General features: G+C 42.9%; 1 protein-coding gene across 1 annotated transcript in view; it reads right to left on the bottom strand.

Annotated features, from left to right (window-relative positions):
* Positions 1–49: 49 nt before the first annotated feature.
* Positions 50–24843, bottom strand: part of LOC129859180 (potassium voltage-gated channel subfamily H member 1-like) — a 95603-nt gene continuing 70809 nt past the window's right edge. Inside the window, exons 13-14 of the mRNA XM_055928626.1 lie at positions 9120–9530; positions 50–9015 (exon numbers count right to left, since the gene is read on the bottom strand). Of these exons, the coding sequence (XP_055784601.1) occupies positions 8575–9015; positions 9120–9530 (852 nt within the window). The 3' untranslated portion in view covers positions 50–8574. The remainder of the gene's footprint in view (positions 9016–9119; positions 9531–24843) is intronic.

Here is a 24843-nt window from a genome sequence, read left to right as displayed (position 1 = left end):
CAAAAAAAACATCTAAACCAAACAGTACAAATACTCTCAAATACGGCTATGTATAAAATATCATTTATTATAAATAGTATTTTACATTTCTTTACAAATACTCTCTTTTGTGCTTGCAATTACATTTACAGTATCATTACAGAAAACATCTGAATAATGTGACATGTGCATAAATCACATTACTGTCCTCATTATATATTTATATTAATGGTTGGTCTTTTAGTAACACTTTACTTGAAGGGTAACTACATAAGCACTTCATTACCCATATACTGCATTCATAAGCAGTACCTTTACTAAATGCTTGTCAACTGTCAACAAGTCCTTATGCATGTACCCTTCAAGTGTAACCAATTCTCTCTCTCTCTCTTCACATGACATTAAAGTAGTATGTACATACACAGTGATACTAGGCAGCTCACCTGAACTGACCACAAAAATAGTTTCACGTTGTTTAAACATGTCTGAAGTAATCATGCTCACGTTTTAAAGAAATCAACAGAGCATAGCCGCGGGGGTGCTGAATATTTCGTTTTGTCCGCACTACAGACAGCTATTTCGGTCTGCTAATACAGGACTAGTGAAGGCTCAGTACACTACTTTAGTGTGAGAGTTATTATAATATTTTTTATTTTTTCAGGGGGTGCCTTACTTTTTGCGGATATCCACAGAGAATCAATCAGCTTTAAGTTTTTTTTGGTGCATTACGGGACTTGGGGGTGTGTGGCTGGGAGTCTGGGCCTTTAAAAACAAGGTGTTGGTACATGATTAGGTTTTACTGACCAGGCTCATGCATAGAAGGTTCGCATCCCAAATGGCACCCTATTCCCTATATAGTGTACTAATTTTGACCAGGTGACCTATAGGGAATAGAGTGCCATTTGGGATGCACTCGGGGACTAGCTGAATAGCTGGTAGGATCTTTCTCAATTGTCTAAAATGTCCGTCCTCTCCTAGCGCCCTCTCCTTTATCGCACTGATCTGAAAGAACTGACCACGTTAAGAGCTTCCGCCATATTATTTTCATCTTTCAAGTCTTTTCCAATCAGTGCAGATAAAGTGATTTTTGTTGTTGTTGTGTGCAATCAAGATAGAGCTCCAGATGACTCAGTCTGGAATTGTGATGCTATCCATCAGGATTCTCTCAATTGTTCTAAACGAACCTTCTCCTCTGTGATATCACCACAAGAAAGACCAACACAGGAGGTTATCCATTAATGCCATGTTACATGTTCCACCAATTATTTTCCAAAAGAGAAAAAAACAGGTGAACTAAGCCAAGAATAAAAAACTTTTTTTACCCTCAAATGTATCAAATATTGTACACATGCATCAATGCAGCTGGCACAAGAATGTACTTTTGAATAGGCATGTGATTTTAGGTAAACATCATGAAGAATAAATGTACATTACTAACAATATGCACCAACCAAATGACATCGTTGTTACCCATTTTGGGAGAGTATCAATTAACAAAAGCATGCTATATTATTTTGAAACATTTGAGCATTGTAATGCATAGAGTACAGTGTCATTCTTCTCATTAATAACGCAACATCCCCTTACTCAGGCACTGGCCCCTTAAACATTATTATACTATACTGCATGTGAAGCTATATGTGTTAAAATAATAAACAAGCTGTTGACTTCTCCGTATCATGGAGTCCTGAACGCGTACATTCTGTTAACACATCAACGGCAATGCACAATTATTGTTTACCAATGTCAGCAACACGTGCAATCACCTAATTTCATTGGTGAGTAATGTAGTGCATACTTACTTTGATTTAACATACTTAAGAATCAAGTTATGTTTAAGGGCTGGATTCAACCCTTATTGTGGAAGATCTGTGTTATAGCGCAATTGAAATTTAAAGATCATTTCCGATTGAGCCAACATATGCAGCGTTTACTGTGAAAGCAGTCTCCGCGAACATGGGAACATTGCCTTTAAATTTCAATCACGGTCTAGCACGGATCTTCGACGATACCGATTTAGTCTAAGCTTAAGTTAATGTTTAAGTAAAGTGTGTGTGCATTTCTTTCCAACTTGCTTGATAATAGTAACACATTTACATCAGTAGGGGTCATTTGGGTCAGCAGTAAACAATCATAACTATTGTTTACAGCACGTGTCAAATTCATTCCACAGAGGGCAGAGTGTCCGCTCACCCGGTTGTCGAGGTCTGAATTGAAAGGAAAAAACAAAAACGTGCAGACACTAGGCCCTTCATGGAATGAGTTTGACACCCCTGCTTTATAGGGTAGCACTTAACTTAAAGGAATAATACACTCCAAATCTTTTGTTTTTTCATTAGTCCACTTGATCCAGACTCATCTTGATGTGGCAAGTGATGATGATGTGGCAAGTTACACTTTGCTTCTTGAAAGTCCAATATCTTAACTTGACTGCTGACATGCAAAAACATTTTGGGACTGTATCAACATTGGACTAATGGAAATACCAAAATAGTTTTTGAGTGGATGATTCATTTAACTCCAACACGTATAATGCAATATAATACTTGCAATAAGCATATGAACGAATCCCTTATGTCTTCTCATAATTATCCTAAATGCATAACTGCTATTTTCCCAAAAAATGCTTAATATACATGCATAAAATAGCTTATAAACAAGTCATAAAGCACTTGACATGTTGGCTTTACGTAAAGTGTTTCTGTTAACTACAATTAATATCTGGCCAGGATCGTAATTATACTATTCATAAGTATTGATAATATTGTCTAAGTGAAGATCCTCCACATTCCATGTTGTGTATGGATAAATATGGTAACATTCATAAGTCGTCGTTTCCATAAGATTTCAGCATGGACAAATGATCAAAATCAGGACTTTTGAAAGAACTAACATGGAGAGCTGTTGCTTGCGTACAGGAGCTGATCTCAGAATGCTAGTTATGTAAGCAAGCTCTTTGTGGAGTACAGCACTGTCCAAAACAAACCTACTGTATGAGACTTATTCACACGTAAGTGAAAGAAAACTCATTCATGACCCTTTAATCTCTATATATAAACACCTAGCGATGCACATTTTCTAAAAACCCATGTTCTGTAAACATTGTATACTGTAATCGTAACGGTTTTCTTCAAAATATATACAGTGACAAGAAAAAGTATGTGAACCCTTTGGAATTACCTGGACTTCTGCATCAATTGGTCATAAGATTTTATTTGAGCTTCATCTAAGTCACAACAATAGACAAACACAGTCTGCTTAACCTAATAACACACAAACAATTATATGTTTTCATGTCTTTATTGAACACAACGTGTAAACATTGCCAGTGCAGGGTGGGAAAAGTATGTTAACCCTTGGTTTTAATAACTGGTTGACCCTACTTTGGCAGCAATAACCTCAAATAAAAAACGTTTTCTGTAATTGCAGATCAGACCTGCACAACGGTCAGGAGGAATGTTGGACCATTGTCTTCACAAAAATATTACTGAACTGAAACAGTTTTGTAATGTCTGGTGTGAACTGCTCTCGAGGTCAAGCTCCACATCTCCATCGGGTTGATGTCAGGACTCTGACTGGGCCATTTTCTTCTGTTGAAGCCATTCTGTTGTTGATTTACTTCTGTGTTTTTGGTCGTTGTCCTGTTGCATCACCCAACTTCTGTTGAGCTTCAATTGGCAGACAGATAGCCTTACATTCTCATACCAAATGTCTTGATAAACTTGGGAATTCCCTTTTCTGTCGATGGCAAGCTGTCCAGGCCCTGAGGCAGTAAAGCAGTCCCAAACCATGATGCTCACTCCACCATACTTTACAGTTGGGATGAGGTTTTGATGTTTGTGTTCTGTGCCTTTTTTTTCTCCACACAGTGTTGCGTGTTCCTTCCAAACAACTCAACTTTAGTTTCATCTGTCCACAGAATATTTTGCCAGTAGCGCTGTGGAACATCCAGGTGCACTTTTGCGAACTTCAGACGTGCAGCAATGTTTTTTTTTGGACAGCAATGGGTTCTCTGGTGATGTCCTCCAATGAACACCATTCTTGTTTAGTGTTTCACATATCATAGAATCGTCAACAGAGATGTTAGCATGTTACAGAGATTTCTGTAAGTCTTTAGCTGACACTCTAGGATTCTTAACTGTAAGAGCACAGCACAGAATGCTCAATGAGGTTATCTTTGCAGGACGGCCACTCCTAGGGAGAGTAGCAACAGTGCTGAACTTTCTCCATTTATAGACAATTTGTCTTCCTGTGGAATGATGAACATCAAGGCTTTAAGAGATACTCTTGTAACCCAATTCTTAATTTTAGGTCTTCTGAGAAATCTTTTGTTCGAGGCATGGTTCACATCAGGAAATGCTTCTTGTGAATAGCAAACTCAAATTTTGTAAATGTTTTTTATAGGGCAGGGCATCTCTAAACAACATATCCAATCTCGCCTCATTGATTAGACTCCAGGTTAGATGACTCCTGCCTCCAATTAGCTTTTGGAGAAGTCATTAGCCTAGGGGTTCACATACTTTTTCCAACCCACACTGTGAATGTTTAAATGATGTATTCAATATAGACAAGAAAAATAAACTAATTTGTGTGTTATTAGTTTAAGCACACTGTTTGCCCATTGTTGTGAATTAGGTCAATATCAGATCAAATGTTACGTCAAATTTATGCAGAAATTCAAGTAATTTCAAAGGGTTCACACAATTTTTCTTTCCACTGTATCTGAAATAATTTAAAGTGAAATAAGGTAACAGGCTAATAGCCTAATGTAACACGATATGGGTTTGATTTAGTTAATGCATTGTTACTGCAGAGAGAGACCTGTCCCCCCCCCCCCCCCCTCTTAGTCAGAAGTTTACATACACCTTAGCCAAATACATTCAAACACCGTTTTTCACAATTCCTGATATTTAATCCAAGTAAAAATTCCCTGTCTTATGTCAGTTAGGATCACCACTTTATTTTAAGAATGTGAAATGTCAGAATAATAGCAGAAAGAATGATTAATTTCACCTTTTATTTATTTATTCACATTCCCAGTGGGTCAGAAGTTTACATACACTCAATTAGTATTTGGTAGCATTGCCTTTAAATTGTTTAACTTGGGTCAAACATTTCAGGTAGCCTTCCACAAGCTTCCCACAATAAGTTGGGTGAATTTTGGCCCATTCCTCCTGACAGAGCTGGTGTAACTGAGTCAGGCTTGTAGGCCTCCTTGCTCGCCCACGTTTTTTTAGTTCTGCCCACAAATTCTCTATAGGATTGAGGTCAGGGCTTTGTGATGGCCACTCCAATACCTTGACTTTGTTGTCCTTAAGCCTTTTTGCCACAACTTTGGAAGTATGCTTTGGTTCATTGTCCATTTGGAAGACCCATTTGTGACCAAGTTTTAACTTCCTGACTGATTTCTTGTGATGTTGCTTCAATATATCCACATAATTGTCCAACCTCATGATGCCATCTATTTTGTGAAGTGCACCAGTCCCTCCTGCAGCAAAGCACCCCCACAACATGATGCTGCCACCCCCGTGCTTCACGTTTGGGATGGTGTTCTTCGACTTGCAAGCGTCCCCCGTTTTCCTCCAAACATATCATTATCATTATGGCCAAACAGTTCTATTTTTGTTTCATCAGACCAGAGGACATTTCTCCAAAAAGTACGATCTTTGTCCCCATGTGCAGTTGCAAACCATAGTCGGGCTTTTTTATGGCGTTTTCTTTTTGGAGCATTGGCTTCTTCCTTGCTGAGCGGCCTTTCAGGTTATGTCGATATAGGACTTGTTTTACTGTGGCTATAGATACCTTTGTACCTGTTTCCTCCAGCATCTTCACAAGGTCCTTTGCTATTGATTTGCACTTTTCACACCAAAGTACGTTCATCTCTAGGAGACAGAACGCGTCTCCTTCCTGAGCGGTATGACGGCTGCGTGGTCCCATGGTGTTTATACTTGCGTACTATTGTTTGTACAGATGAACGTGGTACCTTCAGGCATTTGGAAATTGCTCCCAAGGATAAACCAGGAGGTCTACAATTTATTTTCTGAGGTCTTGGGTGATTTCTTTTGATTTTCCCATGATGTCAAGCAAAGAGGCAGGGAGTTTGAAGGTAGGCCTTGAAATACATCCACAGGTGCACCTCCAATTGACTCAAATGATGTCAATTAGCCTATCAGAAGCTTCTAAAGCCATGACATCATTTTCTGGAATTTTCCAAGTTGTTTTAAGGCACAGTCAACTTAGTGTATGTAAACTTCTGACCCACTGGAATTGTGATACAGTGAATTAATCTGTCTGTAAACAATTGTTGGAAAAATGACTTGTGCCATGCACAAAATAGATGTCCTAACCGACTTGCCAAAACTATAATTTGTGGAATGGTTGAAAAACGAGTTTTAATGACTCCAACCTAAGTGTATGTAAACTTCCGACTTCAACTGTACATACTTTTAATACAATTTGTCACTAATAAATTGCATGAATTGAAAGTGAAAACTTAAAGGAGTGCGGTGTTGCAGCTGTCCTTTTCTAGCCATTTGTGGGCTATGTAGAACATTTCAGCTGTTATGTAACACAATGTTGCCATTATGTAGCCCAATGAAAACACAACTATTAGTGGAGACCTCACCTAAGACTAATAATGAACTACATGTATATGTAATGAAGCTGGTTTAGTAAATCCCACTCACGGGATGAGTAACCTTGCCTGAGACCTGAAGACTTGCGTTGGCTTACCGAACTAATGCCTACGCTTAAGCTCAGGCTAACACTGTCTTGTGGCAAACCAGGGCCCAAACGCCAGTTGGTCCCATATAGTGATGGGAGGAACTTTGGCAGCAGTTAACATTAAGATCATAATATTTTCAAATATTAACATGATACTGCTAGGGTGTGATTAGGCTTAGGTCTCAAATTAATGAAACCCATTGAAGGTGCCCACATCATTGAAGACGTGAAAACTTTGTAACCGCTAGGTTCCAATTAGTGAAAGTTCCGGACAGAAGGAGATCAACATGTCCTGGATATAAATTAGATTTAAAAAATGTACATTGGTTACTAATTCATAGGCCTCAAAGTTCTGTTTGCCTTTGCTCATGCTTGGAACTCCATTACTGAATATCAATCAGTAGGCTAGCCTACGGAAAACGGCAACGCCAAACAGTAATGTGTGTCGATCAACGCAAGTCATGAAGCAAGTCATACTTTGCAGTGAAGTGTCTTGAAAAAGTATGTTTTTTGGAAGACCCAGTTACACAGTAAATGTTGAAATACTTTTTCAATTCGTTTCACAAGTACAGTGTCAGAGAGCCATGTTTGACAAACATAAACTAAGAATCAGTTAAATAATACAACCTCCACATGCAAACAACACATGTCGCCATGATGGAGCGTTGTTAGTGCAACTGACGCAGTTCCTTAAGAGTAATTCCCAGCATTGTAACCATCGGCCAAGAATAAAGACGAACCAGTCAACAAAGGTGGTTGTTTGTTGGTTTCTTGGCTATATATAGCAGTTCTCTGTTTGATCTGATAAGACATACGGTGATGGTCAGTCAGTCTAAAAGGGGGTTGGAGTTCTTTCAAAAGACCATGCTGGTCTTTGATTGGCCAGTCAGGGTTCTCTGCGCACAGACCAAAAGATTGATTGGTTGAAACCTAATGGTCCTGAGCTCTGATTGGTCAACACAGCCTCCTTCGTCTGGTTTAAAGAAGATGGCTACAAGGTGATCCAATGATGACAGAGTACAGTAGTAAAAACAACCTACTGTAATACGTTCTGTGAACCATCTGTGTGTAATGCATTGTCAGGAGCAAGATCTATATTGAATGCTTATAGCAAGTGCAAAGCTCAATATACAGTATCACCTGTGCTGAATACTTCTATAGCCTTTTTGTATTTATAAAGGCAACACCAAGGTATGCATACAGTCTTGTAAAGTATTACACGGTGATAGAATGACATCGTGAATACATACAGAATGCATTGTGCACTGGTTCAAAGATAGTGGAAAAGCAAAAGATGGATTCACCCCTTATAGATACTGTACTCTGAGAACCACTAAAGATAGTGGTCCCATTGGAGATCTACAAGGATAATGACAGTGAATAATAACGCATTTGTTGCTGCTCTGCTCTTGAACTCCATGGACTGGTGGAAAAAAGTAGCAACTTAAATATACAGCCGATGTGCACAAGCAGACCAGGAGAACACAAGAGTACAGCTGTGAACCTGTGTCTGTGGGTCACAGAGAGGGTAGCCAAACCTATGGTGGTCTAAAGGTCACTGCAGTGGACCTAGACCCCTTTCACTGTGCACACCTCAGATTCTCCAGAATGACCGACGGGTTCAACTCCAAGGTTCCATAGCCCACGGGTAAAACCACCAGATCCTCTTTAAATTAACAGCATCGTAGCTCCATCATCTGCTGCTTTCACAGGCATCGGCAAGGTGAGGGCCAATAAACGGCCTCAGCTGAGATACACCAACAACTCCCAGAATCTGTGGCCCTGTGACCAAATTGCCCAGCATTGGGACAATAAAGATTTTCTGAATCTGTTGCCTGTCTTCACACTCTCAACGTAAGTCCCTTTTTGCTTCTACGAAAATATGTCCTCCTTGTCCGAGTCTGGTGTGGTGGGTCTAGAGATCTCAAAAAGAGGCTTGGGGGAGCTGGGAGCTCTCCTTTGGACCTTGAGGAGCTTCAGAGCTTCTGCTAGCTGTGCCTCCAGGCCAGCCATGCGGGTGTTTAAGGCCTTCAAGTCCTCTTTGAGCTCCAGCTTGAGCTCCAGAACAGAAGCCTGGAGAGTCTGCTCTGGGATGGGGTAGAAGGCGTGCTGCTTGGCCACCTCAGGGGGTGCCACAGGGCTGTGGTTCTGTGGCGTGGTGCGGGAGCTGTCCCCCACGTTGTCTAGACGCAGATCGCTCTTGGTGATGCCGCTGTCGCACGAGTTGGTTTTCTTCAGCGAGGTCTGGGACTCGTGGGCTGCCCCTGCCTTAGTCCGCTCGGCTAGCGTCTCCATGGACTCTGCTTTGGACACCTTGGAAATTAAGAACAGAATGTATTAGTGAAGATGGCTGGATTCAAACGAGGCGCGTTCTCGAAAAACTGTGAATCCTGGCCTAAATATTTTAGGTTTCATACCTTGTTCCAGTTGGACTCCTTGATCATGGAGTCCTTGAAGCGTCCCCAGCCTTTGACCTTGGCCGGCTCGAACACTCGGAGAGACGGGGCCTGGAGCTTGGCTTTGTCTGACGGGCTGGAGATTGTGGAGGCCAAAATGGGTGTGGCTGGGCTTTCGGTAACAGTGACAATGCTGGTGGTGGCGATGATTTCATGGATGGGAGTGGGCTCGACATTCACAGTTTGACCTCTCTCCATGTCATCGGATGGGTTGGCCCGCTCCTGATGTATACGGGCCTCCTTCTGCTGACGGAACCGCTGGAAGAGCCGACGCACCGGGTGGTCCGGCGGGAGATTGAGGGGTGCTTCATTCTTTCGTCTCAGGCGCTCCTCTTCCTCCCGTTTCACATCGCTGATTTTTCTGAACACAATCTGTAGAGAGACAAGACTATTGATTAGTTCAATTAAACTTGTTTTTGTTTGCACATACTCTACGATAACTTGCCTGAGAACAGAACTGTGATACCATGAACTCAATCCTGTGTTATGTAGCCTATGCTTTGAGTTGGCTGGGCTGTCTAACCTAACCAGAGGTTGCTGAAATCAACCAAATAACCTGAATATGCACTTTAAAACAGTCTGTTTAGGTAAGTGAAAAAGCATGTAAATGTGTGTATAGTGAGCTACGTTCTGCACCAAATTCAGCTCTGTTCGATGAGCCTCTCTGACAGGTACGACTATCACGCAGGTAAGTACCTAAAGTAGGTAAGCATACAGCAATGGCGCTTAAGGCATGAAAGTGGAGGTACAGTGCTGCACACCCTCCTCATCACTAATTTAAACCCATTTTACAGAAAACACAGCAAATAATGCCTTTTGCTGAGTCCCTCAAAGGAAATCATGAAATATAAATGGCTTCTCTCGTTTCTAGCGCCAGTGAATTTTTCTCTACTGAAACTCATTCATTCTTTAGTAGACCATTAACCAAAACACAAAGCAGACATTTTAGCTTATTCTGGGTGACATTTTGATGAGAGAAAAATATTTAGGTGTATTTATGTTGATAAAGTACCTCACACAGAAAAAAACAGGGGTATCAAAAAGAAATTAACCTAGGAGCCGCATTCGTTCTTCACAAGTCCGGAGGGCAGCACTGAAAATGTCTTATTTCCTCACCCTCAAAATTAGCAAAAAATTATTTCTGTTATGTTCTATGCTCCTTGACTGTCTAGTTTTAATTTCAGTGATTATTACCAAGCTGAACACAGTCAAGAAACCTCCCCCATAAATAAATACAAATAATGTTTTACTCAAGCCACCCACGGGCCGGATTGGACCTCCCTCGTGGCCTGGTATCACACCCCTGATTTAAACCATGATTGCACAACACATTTCAAGTGGCATAAGATTACTACAGTAAAGGCTTAATTGAATTTGTTTCCGAGGTGTGACAGTCTCCTGAGAGATGAGGTACTGTTTCATCAAGACCACTGGTGTATTTACAGATAGGATAATTAAGTAAAATCTTCATGACATAGTAGTCACATTACTGGTGATGTAAGGCTAAGTCCCATTTAGCACCCTATTCCCTACATAGGGCACTAGTTTTGACCAGAGTCCTATGGGCCATGGTCCAAAATAATGCACTAAATAGGAAATATGATCACATATGGGACGCAGACAAATTGTCCTCCCACCACCTCAAATCCTAGTCACCCTGACCGATATTCTATTAATGTTCCGACCCCTGTCATACCCTGCCCAGCTGCACGGCACGCTTGGCTCAGATGGATGTATTGAGTATCAAGTATGAGGGTTATAGCTGTGCCTGAGAAGAGTAAGAGTACACATAGCTTTGTATTAGGGAAACACTATGGATGGAGTGATGAGGGAGCAGGCTGATTGTTGTAGTGTGTGTGAGAATGAGGGAAGGAGAGAGAGAGATGAAATGGCATATACAGTGCATTCGGAAAGTATTCAGACCCCTTGACTTTTTCCACATTTTGTTACAGCCTTAGTTTAAAATTGATCAAAAATATATATTTTCTCATCAATCTACACACAATACCCGATAATGACAAAGCAAAAACAGGTCTTTAGACATTTTTTAAAAGTAATAAAATGTATGAAATATCACATTTACGCCTCCCGAGTGGTCTAAGGCACTGCATTGCTTTGGGGCAGCAGGTAGCCTAGTGGTTAGAGCGTTGGGCCTCCGAAAGGTTTCTGGATCGAATCCCCGAGCTGACAAAGTATAAATCTGCCCCTGAATTGTAAATAAGAATTTGTTCTTAACTGACTTGCCTAGCTATAAAGGTTCAATAAAAAATAAAAAAATAAATCGCAGTGCTAGCTGTGCCACTAGATATTCTGGGTTCAAGTCCAGACTCTGTCGCAGCCGGTCACGACCGGGAGACACATGGGGCGGAGCACAATTGTCCGGGTTAGGGGAGGGTTTGGCCGGCAGGGATGTCCTTGTCCCATCACGCACTAAGCGATGAGACAAGACTGTAACTACCAATTGGATACCACGAAAAAAGGGGTAAACTTATTTTATTATAATAATCATATTTACATAAATATTCAGACCCTTTACTAAGCACCTTTGGCAGCGATTACAGCCTTGAGTCTTCTTGGGTAGGACCGCTACAAGTTTGGCACACCTGTATTTCTCCCAATTCTGCTAACTTTGGCTTTATTTTACAGAGTGAAGTTACCTCAGTTAGCAACCCTGTTTGTCGTCAGCTAGCTACAGTACCTGTAGCGTACCCTGCACGCACTTAGTGCTGTTGGCTTGCTAGCGCCACTGCTTTAGCATCAAGCTAAGAGCAGGTTTCCACTAGTTTTAGCAAATTCTAATCGTAGTTACTACCCTCTCTGTCGGTCCCTACCATTCAAAGTTAACTAGCTGAACAGTTGAGTATCTTAGCTAGTTGTTTAACAGTGGCACACATGGTTTTTGGCGAGCAACCTCTGGGCTAAGCCCCATTCGGGTTGCTTGGCAAACTCGTGCTGTTTCTGCAAGTCTGTTACCCCACCATTGAAGCACCATCCTTTACATTTCCATGTAAAAGATACACCTAGCTGTGCTTTTTACCTCGAGTCGCTTGGTTTACACACGAGCCAGCACTTGGCATTAACACACGCTTGGCTAGCTAGTTATCGTCACCTAGGTGGTGATAGCCAGCTAATTAGATAGCATCCCTGTTTGCTCTACTTACACTATCCTGAAAATAGAGACTGCCTTTATTTCCCACTCCCCTGGTAAATAAAGCTTCCTGTTTCTGCATACTTGGCTACCAGCTATCATTGCCATGTGTCTCGCCTGACTACTCCTTCAAGTTAGCAGTGCATGGAGTAGCTAGCTAGCTAGCCTTTCCCCCGGTAATTCCATCCACATTCATCCATCTGGTCAAAACGATGTCATCAAGTGTACCAACCAAGGGAGAGCGAAAGCAGCACAAGCCTAGTGAAGCTTGCCCTGGCAATTGCGACCTGAACATATTCCAGTCTGACTCCAATCAACACTACCTGCCTCAGCGTGTAACATGCTTTGGCAGCTCTAATTGACCCTGCTAGCTGATGCCTCGCTGGGCCCCGAAGTCCTTAAACGTTTAGCAAGATACATGGAAAGTATTGCCCAGGCCTCCTTCTTACTCAAAGAAGTATATTTACACACACGACCTGATTTATTAATTAGATACAAATATAGACAACAATACTGGACGTACAGTATGCAAGAAAACATATTGCATCTAACTCTGTTGTTGCCTTCTGCTTTGTTGGTTTGCTTTAATATTTCATTTCACCTCAAGGGAGGAACCGGTGCCTTGCTGTGAGCAGAAGAGTCAGGACAACAGGGTTGTGGACAATGAAACATTGTGGCCTGAGGTACTAAGGAGTTAGTGTTGCACTTTTATCTTTAGATTGCACTGTACACAGACAGAGTGACACACACACATCACCTCCCGCTATATGCCCAGAGGTTGTCAGAACCAGGTCTGCAAGTGAGGGTGTGCTAAAACCATAGCAGCAGAAGTGTCTGTGTGCTTGCGTGTGTGGGTGTTTGAGAGAGGGTGTCTGTTTGTGTTAGTGTGTGTGCTTGTGTGTTTTTGAAAAGATGCTTGCTCAGTCAGTATATGCCAGGCTAAGGAGGAACTCCTATGACGCTGTCTGAAAGTTCATAACTCGCCTCTGGCTCAAACCTTCATTTCTCATGGGAACGCTATGCTAACAAAGCCTTCTCCTGCCTCATAAACCACTCAAGCGAACACAGACCAAATCCAGTCTGCTCAGTGATCTCTGAAAAACGTAGACAAAACAACCGCCATGGTCATTTACGTACAGTTTATGTATATCATAATATAAAATGCAGCCAAACTCAGAGTAATACTGCACCCAAACCCAACTCATTTGAATGTGTAGAAGAACCCCAAAGGCAAATCAAGCAGTATCATTTTGATTCTCTTTGATAGATTAATGGGCATGGACAACTCACGACTTCCTTGTATCCATGGCAATGACAACAGTGTATTCCATCTTCTAAAACTTGCCATCCACAGATGGGTCCACTCAGCCATAACATACCACAGAGTAGTTTGATGCTGTAGTGTATTCATGATGTCTTCAGAGGCTCATTAGCCATATTATATGCTTTGATGTGTGACACTAGTAATGTCTCCCTTTCTTTGCTTTGAATGCTGTTACAAAGCAAAGGGAGATACAAATGAGAACTGCATTAGCTGGGAGGTTTAACTTACACCATATCAATCTGTTGGACTAAAACCAAATGAGACATCGAGTATATTGTATGACAACATCTCCAAGTGTGATAGCTGAGCTTGATCCCAACAATGGAATGTCTTTCTCTCTCCTCCCTAGTTTGGCCTAACAGAGCCATAGGGAGTGGACTCTCTCTCTGCCTGTGTGCAGTTTATTGTGTGGCTTTGTTGTCTAGCATGGCCTTTGGCTCTCTCTCATTCATGCTGACAGCAGTATAGAGAGAGCAGGGTGAAACACCACAGTACCCCTCTACCACCCACCACTCCCTACCCAGACCACAGTACCTATCAACCAGCACCACCTCCCACCCAGCACGCCCACTGCCCATATATCACTGCCTGACAAACACCATCTGAAGCTCTGTGGGAGCGCGCGCGCACACACACAGAATAAACCACTAAGCCCCTCTCAACTCAATCTAACAACCCCTACCCCTCATACTGTATATATCCCTCATACCATCCACCCTGACATGTGAATGCCCACTCCCCTCGCTAGAATCCCTACCCGCTGCATATGCTAGCGCTCCAAGCCCGGGTTCAAAGATGCTGAGGCGAGAGTGAAGATGCTGAGTGTTCCTGCCTGGACCAGCATGGGATAAGCACTAGCATTAGCATGAGTCAGGTCATGCTGGCCTGAATATGTACAGGTAAGGGCAAGAGAAGGCAGTGGCAGAGTGTGTGATTCTTTGCAATTGACTACCCTGCAGTTAGACTGTGCAGATTTACTGATCTACAAATCATGTTGCATCACAAACAACTACTCATTATATGATCAAGATGAGTGATTCTGCGCCACACCTTGATCAAACTGATCCTCTCAAACGTCCTCTATATCTTACACAGGCCATGTCCCAAATGGCACCATATTCTCTATAGATCTGTGGGCCCTGGTCAAACGCAGTGGACTATATAGGGAATAGTGTGCCGTTTGGGACGCAATCACAGGCCTGATATTGCTCATGTATCCACTCACACAGAAGTTAATACTCTTCTCTACTGGTTAAGCTACTCTGCTGCTGTGACATTTCACACCAACCCTTCCTCATAAAGCTGTCTTTAAACTGACATGTCTATGTAAATTAAAATGTGGTCCTTTGATTTCCCCCAAGGCAGAGCTGAACAGAAATATGCCATTCACAAGAGCAGAAGTCCAAACTAGCGTTAAATAAAAGAAGGAACCCAGCAGGCAAAGCTGGTTGAATGACATCCACAAAAAGGAGAGATGAGTGTTACTTTATTTTTCATTTGAATTGACATCATTACAACCAGTTACCAGAATTAGTTTAAATCTGGTTGTATATCATGGCAACCCATTTATAGGTTGAAATCGGGTTGCAATGGCATAATTGCAACCAGTTTTTCCCCTGGGGAAGATAGCTAGGTGACAATATTGCAACCATTCATCAACCTAATCGTGGAAGGATGTAATATTCATTACGTTGGTTCATTCATTTTCCCTATAACTGTGACGGTGGACCAAGATTGATGGTCACAAATTGTCGTCCTCCTCAGTCTCCTCAGAATTGGGCATTTTGCTTCGGTTCGCTTTTTCCAGAACACTGCTGCTGATTGTAATTGCTTCTTGCATTGGAGCTTTTATTGATGCTCTCCTCCACAGCCTCACATGCACACACGCGCGCGCACACACACACACACACTAGATTGTCTTATTAAACTCATATCTCCTCATTCTGCCAGCCTGGTTGTTTACCTCCTGCAGCTCCTTCCCAGCTCTCTAGAATTTAATACATTTCTCAGAATGTTGTATTTTTTTGGTGAAAAACATTATTGCTTTCCTGTTCCTTGGCCAACTTGAATGTCATTGAGAAATCATAGATTTCTATTATTTGAATTTCCATCTTAGTCATCCTGACCTGGTAAAAAAATTCAACTGAGTGGTTCTTGAAACAAACAAATCTTCTACTCACTCAAGCATGAGCAAACCTAAATGAAAAATATAAGGCCTAGCATATCTCTTTCTATGTGTAGATTGTGTTTCTCATCTCTAGTGTTGGAGGAGAAACATTTGAAATGTCCAGTAACGATTTTGTCCCATTAAGGGACTTTAATTCTTAATCAAAATCATCAAATAATATTTATATTCCAAGTTCCTGAATCCCAGAAAGATTTATATTTTCTCTTCTTTCTCTTTCTCTCCTTTAAATACATTCTTGCATGTCACTTTGGGTCTGATAAAAGCACTATTAAAAAAAACATGTATTATTGATCTCTATGTGCAAAAACCCTCTTAAATTATAATATGTAGAAATGCAAAATCCTCTCACAGAACTAACTGTAATGTACTTTGTAATATTATGTAAAACGCAAAATATTCTCTCACTGATTGTTAAAGTGTGTTTTATTTGTCAGCCTAAAAGCCTTCCGATCTGCGATTTGGAATCCATCAATAACATTATCTCTTTCATTATAAATAGAAGAGTAGTCTAAAAGTCTGACATTTTCAAGTGATTTCACCTGACTATATAATGGGGTCAATGTCATCCTATTATGCATGTTCTTGTTTCTCACACTGACTTTATCAGACCCCACCAGCAGGACATTGACTTTATCAGACCCCACCAGCAGGCAAAGCTGAGGTGCGTTCAGCAGGACACAACATTTTGGAACGTTCAGATAAAAATATGCTACGCACAACAAACATGCCGATCTGACATGTAGAGTAAGGAATCACATCGGCTCTAGTGGTGGCATTTCAGTTCGTGGCCAGGTTGTAATGATCAGAGATAATGTCCGGATACATTGTAAGAAATCGAAATAAAATTAACCACTGGAATGTGTGTGCATAACGGAGTTACCATCTTCCAATGAATTTGGACTTATAACAAAATAAATCACAGACATTGTCACCAGCAAAGCACAACCACACCATCAGACCTCCTCCTCCATGCTTAATGGTGGGAAGTACACATTCGGGGATCATCCGTTCACCACCTCTTCGTCTCACAAAGACACGGCGGACAGATTTCAGACCAAAGGACAGATTTCCACCGGTCTAATGTCCATTGCTCATGTTTCTTGGTCCAAGCAAGTCTCTTCTTCTTATTGGTATCCTTTTGTGGTGATTTCTTTGCAGCAATTCGACCATGAAGACCTGATTCACACAGTCTCCTCTATACAGTTGATGTTGAGATGTGTCTGTTACTTGAACTCTGTGAAGCATTTATTTGGGCTGCAATTTCTGAGGCTGGTAACTCTAATGAACTTATCCTCTGCAGCAAAGGTAACTCTGGGTCTTCCTTTCTTGTGGCGCTCCTCATGAGAGCCAGTTTCATCATAGCGCTTGATGGTTTTTGCGACTGCACTTGAAGAAACTATTTAAGTTCTTGAAATGTTCCGCATTAACTGACCTTCATGTCTTAAAGTAATGATGGACTGTTGTTTCTCTTGTCTTATTTGAGCTGTTCTTGCCATAATATGGAATTGGTATTTTACCATATAGGGCTATCTTCTGTATACCACCCCTACCTTGTCACAACACAACTGATTGGTTCAAACGCATTAAGAAGGAAAGAAATCCACAAATTTACTTTTAACAAGGTACACCTGTAAATTGAAATGCATTCCAGGTGACTACCTCATGAAGCTGGTTGTGAGAATGCCAAGAGTTTGCAAAGCTGTCATCAAGGTTACTTTGAAGAATCTCAAATATATTTTGATTTGTTTAACACTTTTTTTGGTTACTACATGATTCGATATGTGTGATGTATTCACTATTATTCTACAATGTAGAAAAAAGTACAAATAAAGAAAAACCCTGGAATGAGTAGGTGTGTCCAAACTTGACTGGTACTGTATGTATTTAAAAAAAAAAAAAAAATATCCCCTAACCCTACCACCCCTCCCCTAATTAGAGTAAACTTATAGCCAACAACATTTGGTGTCACGACTTCCGCCGAAGTCGGCTCCTCTCCTTGTTCGGGCGGTGTTCGGCGGTGGACGTCACCGGTTTTCTAGCCATCGCCGCTCCATTTTTCATTTATCCATTTGTTTTGTCTTGTTCCCTGCACACCTGGTTTTCATTCCCCAATCACACTACATGTATTTATTCCTCTGTTCCCCTCTCATGTTTTTGTGTGAAATAGTTTTGTGTTACGTGTTAATTTTGACGCGCTAGACTGGTGTTTTGTCACGAGGTCTGTTTATTTGTTTGAACATAATCATTGTGACTGTTTGAGCATTTTGCACTTTTGCCTATTGGCTGGAGGTTTCGACGCAGTGGCGTCCGTCTGTTGGTTTCTCCTGCCTCAAAGTGTGCGCCTGTTCACAACTCCCTGCTCTCCTGCACCTGACTCCGCACACCATTGACATTAGGCTTCTACTTCCAGCTTATACATAATATATATATTTTACAATAGGTATCTTTTGTGTTGTTTTCGCTGTATTTATACTTCTGCGATACAGATTGAATCACGCTCAAAGTGGTATTTAGGGATTTGCGTTGGGTAATGGTGTTTGTAAGTAGGTATGTTCAAAGTCATAGGAAGCACTTGATTCAGCTCTGCTGGCGCTGGATGGGGCATGCATCACAGTCAGTGGTGCATGACGTGCCCAATCAACAGGACATTCCACTCAATCTGCTTCCTGATTGGCTCCTGAGAGAGAACCAGGTGAAGCATGCCACATAACTTCTGCTACATTAGTCTGCAACCACTCTTTCCTATCATGCTTGGTGGCGTGCATGCATGCGCATTAAAGGCATGAAACCTACCCTTAAAGGCCTAGTGCAGTCAAAATGTGATTTTCCTGTGTTGGAATAATACTGTGAAATTGTGAAAATGATGATAATGCCTTTTTAGTGTAAGAGCCATTTGAAAAGGCCGCCTGAAATTTCTGCCTGTTTTAGTGAGATTGAGTTTTGGCCTGGTAAATTACCTAATAGACCAATAACAAAGAGAGTTCCAAATCTCTCTGCCAATAACAGCTAGTTTTCCCCTCCCCGCTCAGACCACTCCCAGACAGTCCTAGCAAAATTCTTGCTTGAGTTATTTTTGCTATAAGAAGCTTTTTTGTTTATTTCTTGACAATTTTAATTTAAAACAATCACAGTAAGGTACTTAAATGTTACCCAGAAAATATTTGATATTGTGATGAAAAAAGGCAGCATTGTATCAGCATTGTATCCCCTCCGGCGCCGTCTTATCGGCTCTTAATCAACCATGCTAGTTTGTTTGTTTTTTCCACATTGTTCGTAACTTGTTTTGAACATAATGTTGCTGTTACCGTCTCTTATGACCGAAAAGAGCTTCTGGACATCAGAACAGCCATTACTCACCTCGAATTGGACGAAGAGTTTTTCTTTAATGAGTCGGGACGGAAGGATATACTACAAACACTCGAACAGGCCCTCATCCCTGTCATTTGCTCGAGAAGGAAACAAAGATTTTGCGGAAAGAGATCAGGGTGCCTTGTGAGAATCAAGTTACGAGTGGCTAATCTGCCTTTGCCATCCGTCCTGCTAGCTAACGTTCAATCGCTGCAAAATAAATGGGATGAACTGAAAGCATGTATATCCTACCAACAGGACATTAAAAACTGTAATATCTTATGTTTCACTGAGTTGTGGCTGAACGACGACATTAATAAAATACAGCTGGCGGGTTATACACTATCAGCAGGATAGATCAGCAGCCTCTGGTAAGAAACGGGGGGGGGCCTATGCATGTATGTCAACAACAGCTGGTGCACGATATCTAAGGAAGTCTCGAGGTTTTGCTCACCTGAGGTAGAGTATCTCATGATAAGCTGTTGACCACACTATCTACCTAGTGAGATTTCATAAGTATTTTTCGTAGATGTCTACATACCACCACAGACCCATGCTGGCACTAAAACTGTCCTCAATGAGCTGTATACCGCCATAAGCAAACAGGAAAACGCTCATCCAGAGGTGGCGCTCCTAGTGGCCGGAGACATTAATGCAGGGAAACTGAAATCAGTTTTACCTCATTTCTATCAGCATGTTAAATGTGCAACCAGAGCGGAAAAAAACCCTAGACCACCTATACTCCACACACAGAGACCCGTACAAAGCTCTCTCTCGCCCTCCATTTGGCAAATCTAACCATAATTATATCCTCCTGATTCCTGCTTACAAGCAAAAATTAATGCAGGAAGCACCAGTGACTCGGTCAATAAAAAAGTGGTCAAATGAAGCAGATGCTAAACTCCAGGCCGGTTTTGCTAGCACAGACTGGAATATGTTCCGGGATTCTTCCGATGGCATTGAGGATCAGGACCACATCGGTCACTGGCTTTATCAATAAGTGCATTGAGGACGTCGTCCTCACAGTGACTGTACGTACATACCCCAACCAGAAGTCATGAATTAAAGGCAGCATTTGCACTGAGCTAAAGGGTAGAGCTGCCGCTTTCAAGGAGCGGGACTCTAACCCGGAGGCTTATAAGAAATCCCGCTATGCCCTCCGACGAACCATCATACAGGCAAAGCGTCAATACAAGACTAAGATCGAATCGTACTACACCGGCTCCGACACTCGTCGGATGTGGCAAGGCGGGCAAACTATTACAGACTACAAAGGGAAACACAGCCAAGAGCTACCCACTGACACGTGCCTACCAGACGAGCAAAATAACTTATATTCTTGCTTCGATGCAAGTAACACTGAAACATGCATGAGAGCATCAGCTCTTCCGGACGACTGTGTGATCACGCTCTCCGCAGCCGATGTGAGTAAGACATTTAAACAGGTCAACATTCACAAGGCCGCAGGGCCAGGTGTATTACCAGGACGTGTACTCCGAGCATGCGCTGACCAACTGACAAGTGTCTTCACTGACATTTTCAACCTCTCCCTGTCTGAGTCTGTAATACCAACATGTTTCAAGTAGACCACCATAATCCCTGTGCCCAAGAACAATAAGGTAACCTATCTAAATGACTACCGACCCGTAGCACTCACGTCTGTAGCCATGAAGTGCTTTGAAAGGCTGGTCATGGCTCACCAACACTATTATCCCAAAAACCCTAGACCCACTTCAATTTGCATACCGCACCAACAGATCCACAGATGACTACCGCTCAGCCTTCAACACCATAGTGCCCTCAAAGCTCATCACTAAGCTAAGGACCCTGGGACTAAACACCTCCCTCTTCAACTGGATCCTGGACTTCCTGACGGGCCGCCCCACAGGTGGTAAAAGGTTGGTAACAACACATCCGCCACACTGATCCTCAGCACGGGTGCCCCTCAGGGGTGCGTGCTCAGTCCCCTCCTGTTCACTCATGACTGCACGGCCAGACATGACTCCAACATCATCATTAAGTTTGCCGATGACAACAGTGGGAGGCCTGATCACAGACAACAATGAGACAGCATATAGGGAGAAGGTCAGACACCTGACCATGTGGTGCAAGGACAACAACCTCTCCCTCAACGTGATCAAGACAAAGGAGATGATTGTGGACTACAGGAAAAGGACCGAGCACGCCTCCATTATCATCAACGTTGCTGTAGTGGAACAGGTTGAGAGCTTAAAGTTCCTTGGCGTCCACATCACCAACAAACTAACATGGTCCAAGCACACAGTCATGGTCCAAGACAGTCATGAAGAGAGCACGACAAAACCTATTCCCCCTCAGGAGACTGAAAAGTGTTAGCATGGGTCCTCAGATCCTCAAAAGGTTTTACAGCTGCACTATCGAGAGCATCCAGAAGGGTTGCATCACTGCCTGGTATGGCAACTGCTCGGCCTCCGACCACATGGCACTACAGAGGGTAGTGCGTACTCTCCGCTACTGCACAGCAAGCGGTACCAGAGAGCCAAGTCTCGGTCCAAGAGGCTTCTAAACAGCTTCTACCCCCAAGCCATAAGACTCCTGAACAGCTAATCAAATGGCTACACAAAATACTTGCATTGCTGCCCCCCCCCCCCCCCACGCTGCTGCTACTCTCTGTTATTATCTATGCATAGTCACTTCAATAACTCTACCTACATGTACATATTACTCTTTTTTTTCTTCTTAAAACTGCATTGTTGGTTAAGGGCTTGTAAGTAAGCATTTCCCTGTAAGGTCTACCTGCACCTGTTGTATTCGGCGCATGTGACAAATAACATTTGACTTGATTTTGATTTGATTTGAAAAGACATGGTAACGATCATCATGTCTCAATCAAACTAGAGATGGACGATCATGAGATATGTCAGATTACATCACAAAACTTGTCAAGTCAATACCAATCCCTATTACTAGCCACTCTATGGACATGACTTTTGACACATTCATTTTGGTGGGAATTCTCAAGGGGCCATGTCACAGGGAAAATAGAGCCCCCGTGGGGGTTTTCTCTGGTTTCATGTTATATTACGGAGCGTGAGAACAGATGTATTATCTCCTAGCACTCAGAGGACGAATGGTACAACATGCACCGTAGATAGCTGTATCATCCCCTGGTCTGTGTACAGGTCTCTTATCTGTATTGACTCACATGTTGGGGACATTTACTGCAGAATCAAGGCTTGTTACACACACACAAAGTAATCTCAGCATTGATTTACACTGATAGTGCAGTGCTGGCCAGCTGATGTACACTACCAGCCAAAAGCTTTATAACACCTACTCATTCATTGGTTTTTCTTTATTTTTACTATTTTCTACATTGTAGAATAATAATGAAGAAATCAAAAACTATGTAATAACACATATGGAATCATGTAGTAGCCAAAAAAAGTCTAAACAAATCAAAATATATTTTATATTTGAAATTCTTCAAATAGCTACCCTTTGCCTTGATGACAGCTTTGCACTCTCTTGGCATTCTCTCAACAGCTTCAAGAGGTAGTCACCTGGAAATCATTTCAATTAACAGGTGTGCCTTGTTAATTTGTGGAATATCTTTCCTTCTTAATGCTTGGGGGAGGGGGGGGGGGGGTATACAGAAGATAGCCCTATTTGGTAAAATACCAAGTTCATATTATGGCAAGAACAGCTCAAATAAGCAAAGAGAAACAACAGTCCATCAAGCGTTATGATTTTATTCTCTGAGGCTGACCGGAACATACCTCTCCTCTTAGCATGTGCAGACCAGCTGGCTGGTGTGTTTACGGACATATTCAATCACTCCCTATCCCAGTCTGCTGTCCCCACATGCTTCAAGATGGCCACCATTGTTCCTGTACCCAAGAAGGAAAAGATAACTGAACTAAATGACTACAGCCCCGTAGCACTCATGAAGTACTTTGAGAGACTATTCCAAGCATCATATCACCTCCACCTTACAGGGCACCCTAGACCCACTTCAGTTTGCATTCCGTCTTAACAGGTCCACAGACGATGCAATCACCATCACACTGCCCTATCCCATCTGGACAAGAGGAATACCTATGTAAGAATGCTGTTCGTTGACTAAAGCTCAGCATTTAACACCATAGTACCCTCCAAGCTCATTATCAAGCTGGAGGCCCTGGGCCTCGACCCCACCCTGTGCAATTGGGTCCTGGACTTTGACGGGCCGCCCCCAGGTGGTGAAGGTAGGAAACAACGTCTCTACCTCGCTGACCCTCAACAGTGGGCACCACAAGGGTGCGTGCACAGCCCCCTCCTGTGCTCCCTGTTCAACCATGACTGTGTTGCCATACACGCCTCCAACTCCATCAAGTTTGCAGACGAAACAACAGTAGTGGGCTTGATTAACAACAACAACGAGATAGCCTACAGGGAGGAGGTGAGGGCACTCGGAGTGTGTTGTCAGGAAAACAACCTCTCTGAGGCATGGGAGCCTATCGAGCCCGCTGAGGCATGGGAGCCTATCGAGCCCGCTGAGGCATGGGAGCCTATCGAGCCCGCTGAGGCATGGGAGCCTATCGAGCCCGCTGAGGCATGGGAGCCTATGGAGCCCGCTGAGGCATGGGAGCCTATGGAGCCCGCTGAGGCATGGGAGCCTATGGAGCCCGCTGAGGCATGGGAGCCTATGGAGCCCGCTGAGGCATGGGAGCCTATGGAGCCCGCTGAGGCATGGGAGCCTATGGAGCCCGCTGAGGCATGGGAGCCTATGGAGCCCGCTGAGGCATGGGAGCCTATGGAGCCCGCTGAGGCATGGGAGCCTATGGAGCCCGCTGAGGCATGGGAGCCTATGGAGCCCGCTGAGGCATGGGAGCCTATCGAGCCCGCTGAGGCATGGGAGCCTATCGAGCCCGCTGAGGCATGGGAGCCTATCGAGCCCGCTGAGGCATGGGAGCCTATCGAGCCCGCTGAGGCATGGGAGCCTATCGAGCCCGCTGAGGCATGGGAGCCTATCTAGCCCGCTGAGGCATGGGAGCCTATCGAGCCCGCTGAGGCATGGGAGCCTATCGAGCCCGCTGAGGCATGGGAGCCTATCGAGCCCGCTGAGGTATGGAAACCCGTCGAGCCAGCTGAGGCAGGTGAACCCGTCGAACCCGCCGAGGCATGGGAATCCGACAAACCGGCTGAGGCCTCCCAGGTAGCTCCGATTCTGAGACCCGGACCCGACATCGCCTCAAAAACAACAAAAAAACACTCCCTGATGCTTCCCTTTGGTGAGGCGTCATTCTGTAACGATGTACGCTGAGAGTCGGGAAGCAAGTTCAGGGAGTGAGTGTTTTTTGTATTATGTTTCATTTATTTCTTAAAACACTCACTCCCTGAACTTGCTTCCCGACTCTCAGCGCACATCGTTACAACGCCACTTGGCTTCACCTCATGGCTATGACCACGTCACAGCAATGATAAAAATGTCATAACACGTGTCCTATCCTGTATTATTGCTTAAATTGATCATAACTATTGTTATTAATACTTGATAGTCTGTGTACAGCCTTTCCTATGGGTATGTTTACATTGACTCGCTCAAACCCTTATCCTGTTATTTCAGTACATTATAATGTATATATTATACATTATATGTACAACACCTGCATGCATTTCAGTATTACGTGTTTGCATTGTGACTGTAGCTTACAAA

Source organism: Salvelinus fontinalis, chromosome 1 (assembly GCF_029448725.1).
Source record: "Salvelinus fontinalis isolate EN_2023a chromosome 1, ASM2944872v1, whole genome shotgun sequence".
In the NCBI taxonomy this organism is placed as follows: domain Eukaryota; kingdom Metazoa; phylum Chordata; class Actinopteri; order Salmoniformes; family Salmonidae; genus Salvelinus; species Salvelinus fontinalis.
Note: the sequence above shows the minus strand (reverse complement) of the source record. Positions and strands in the feature narration are given on the sequence as shown.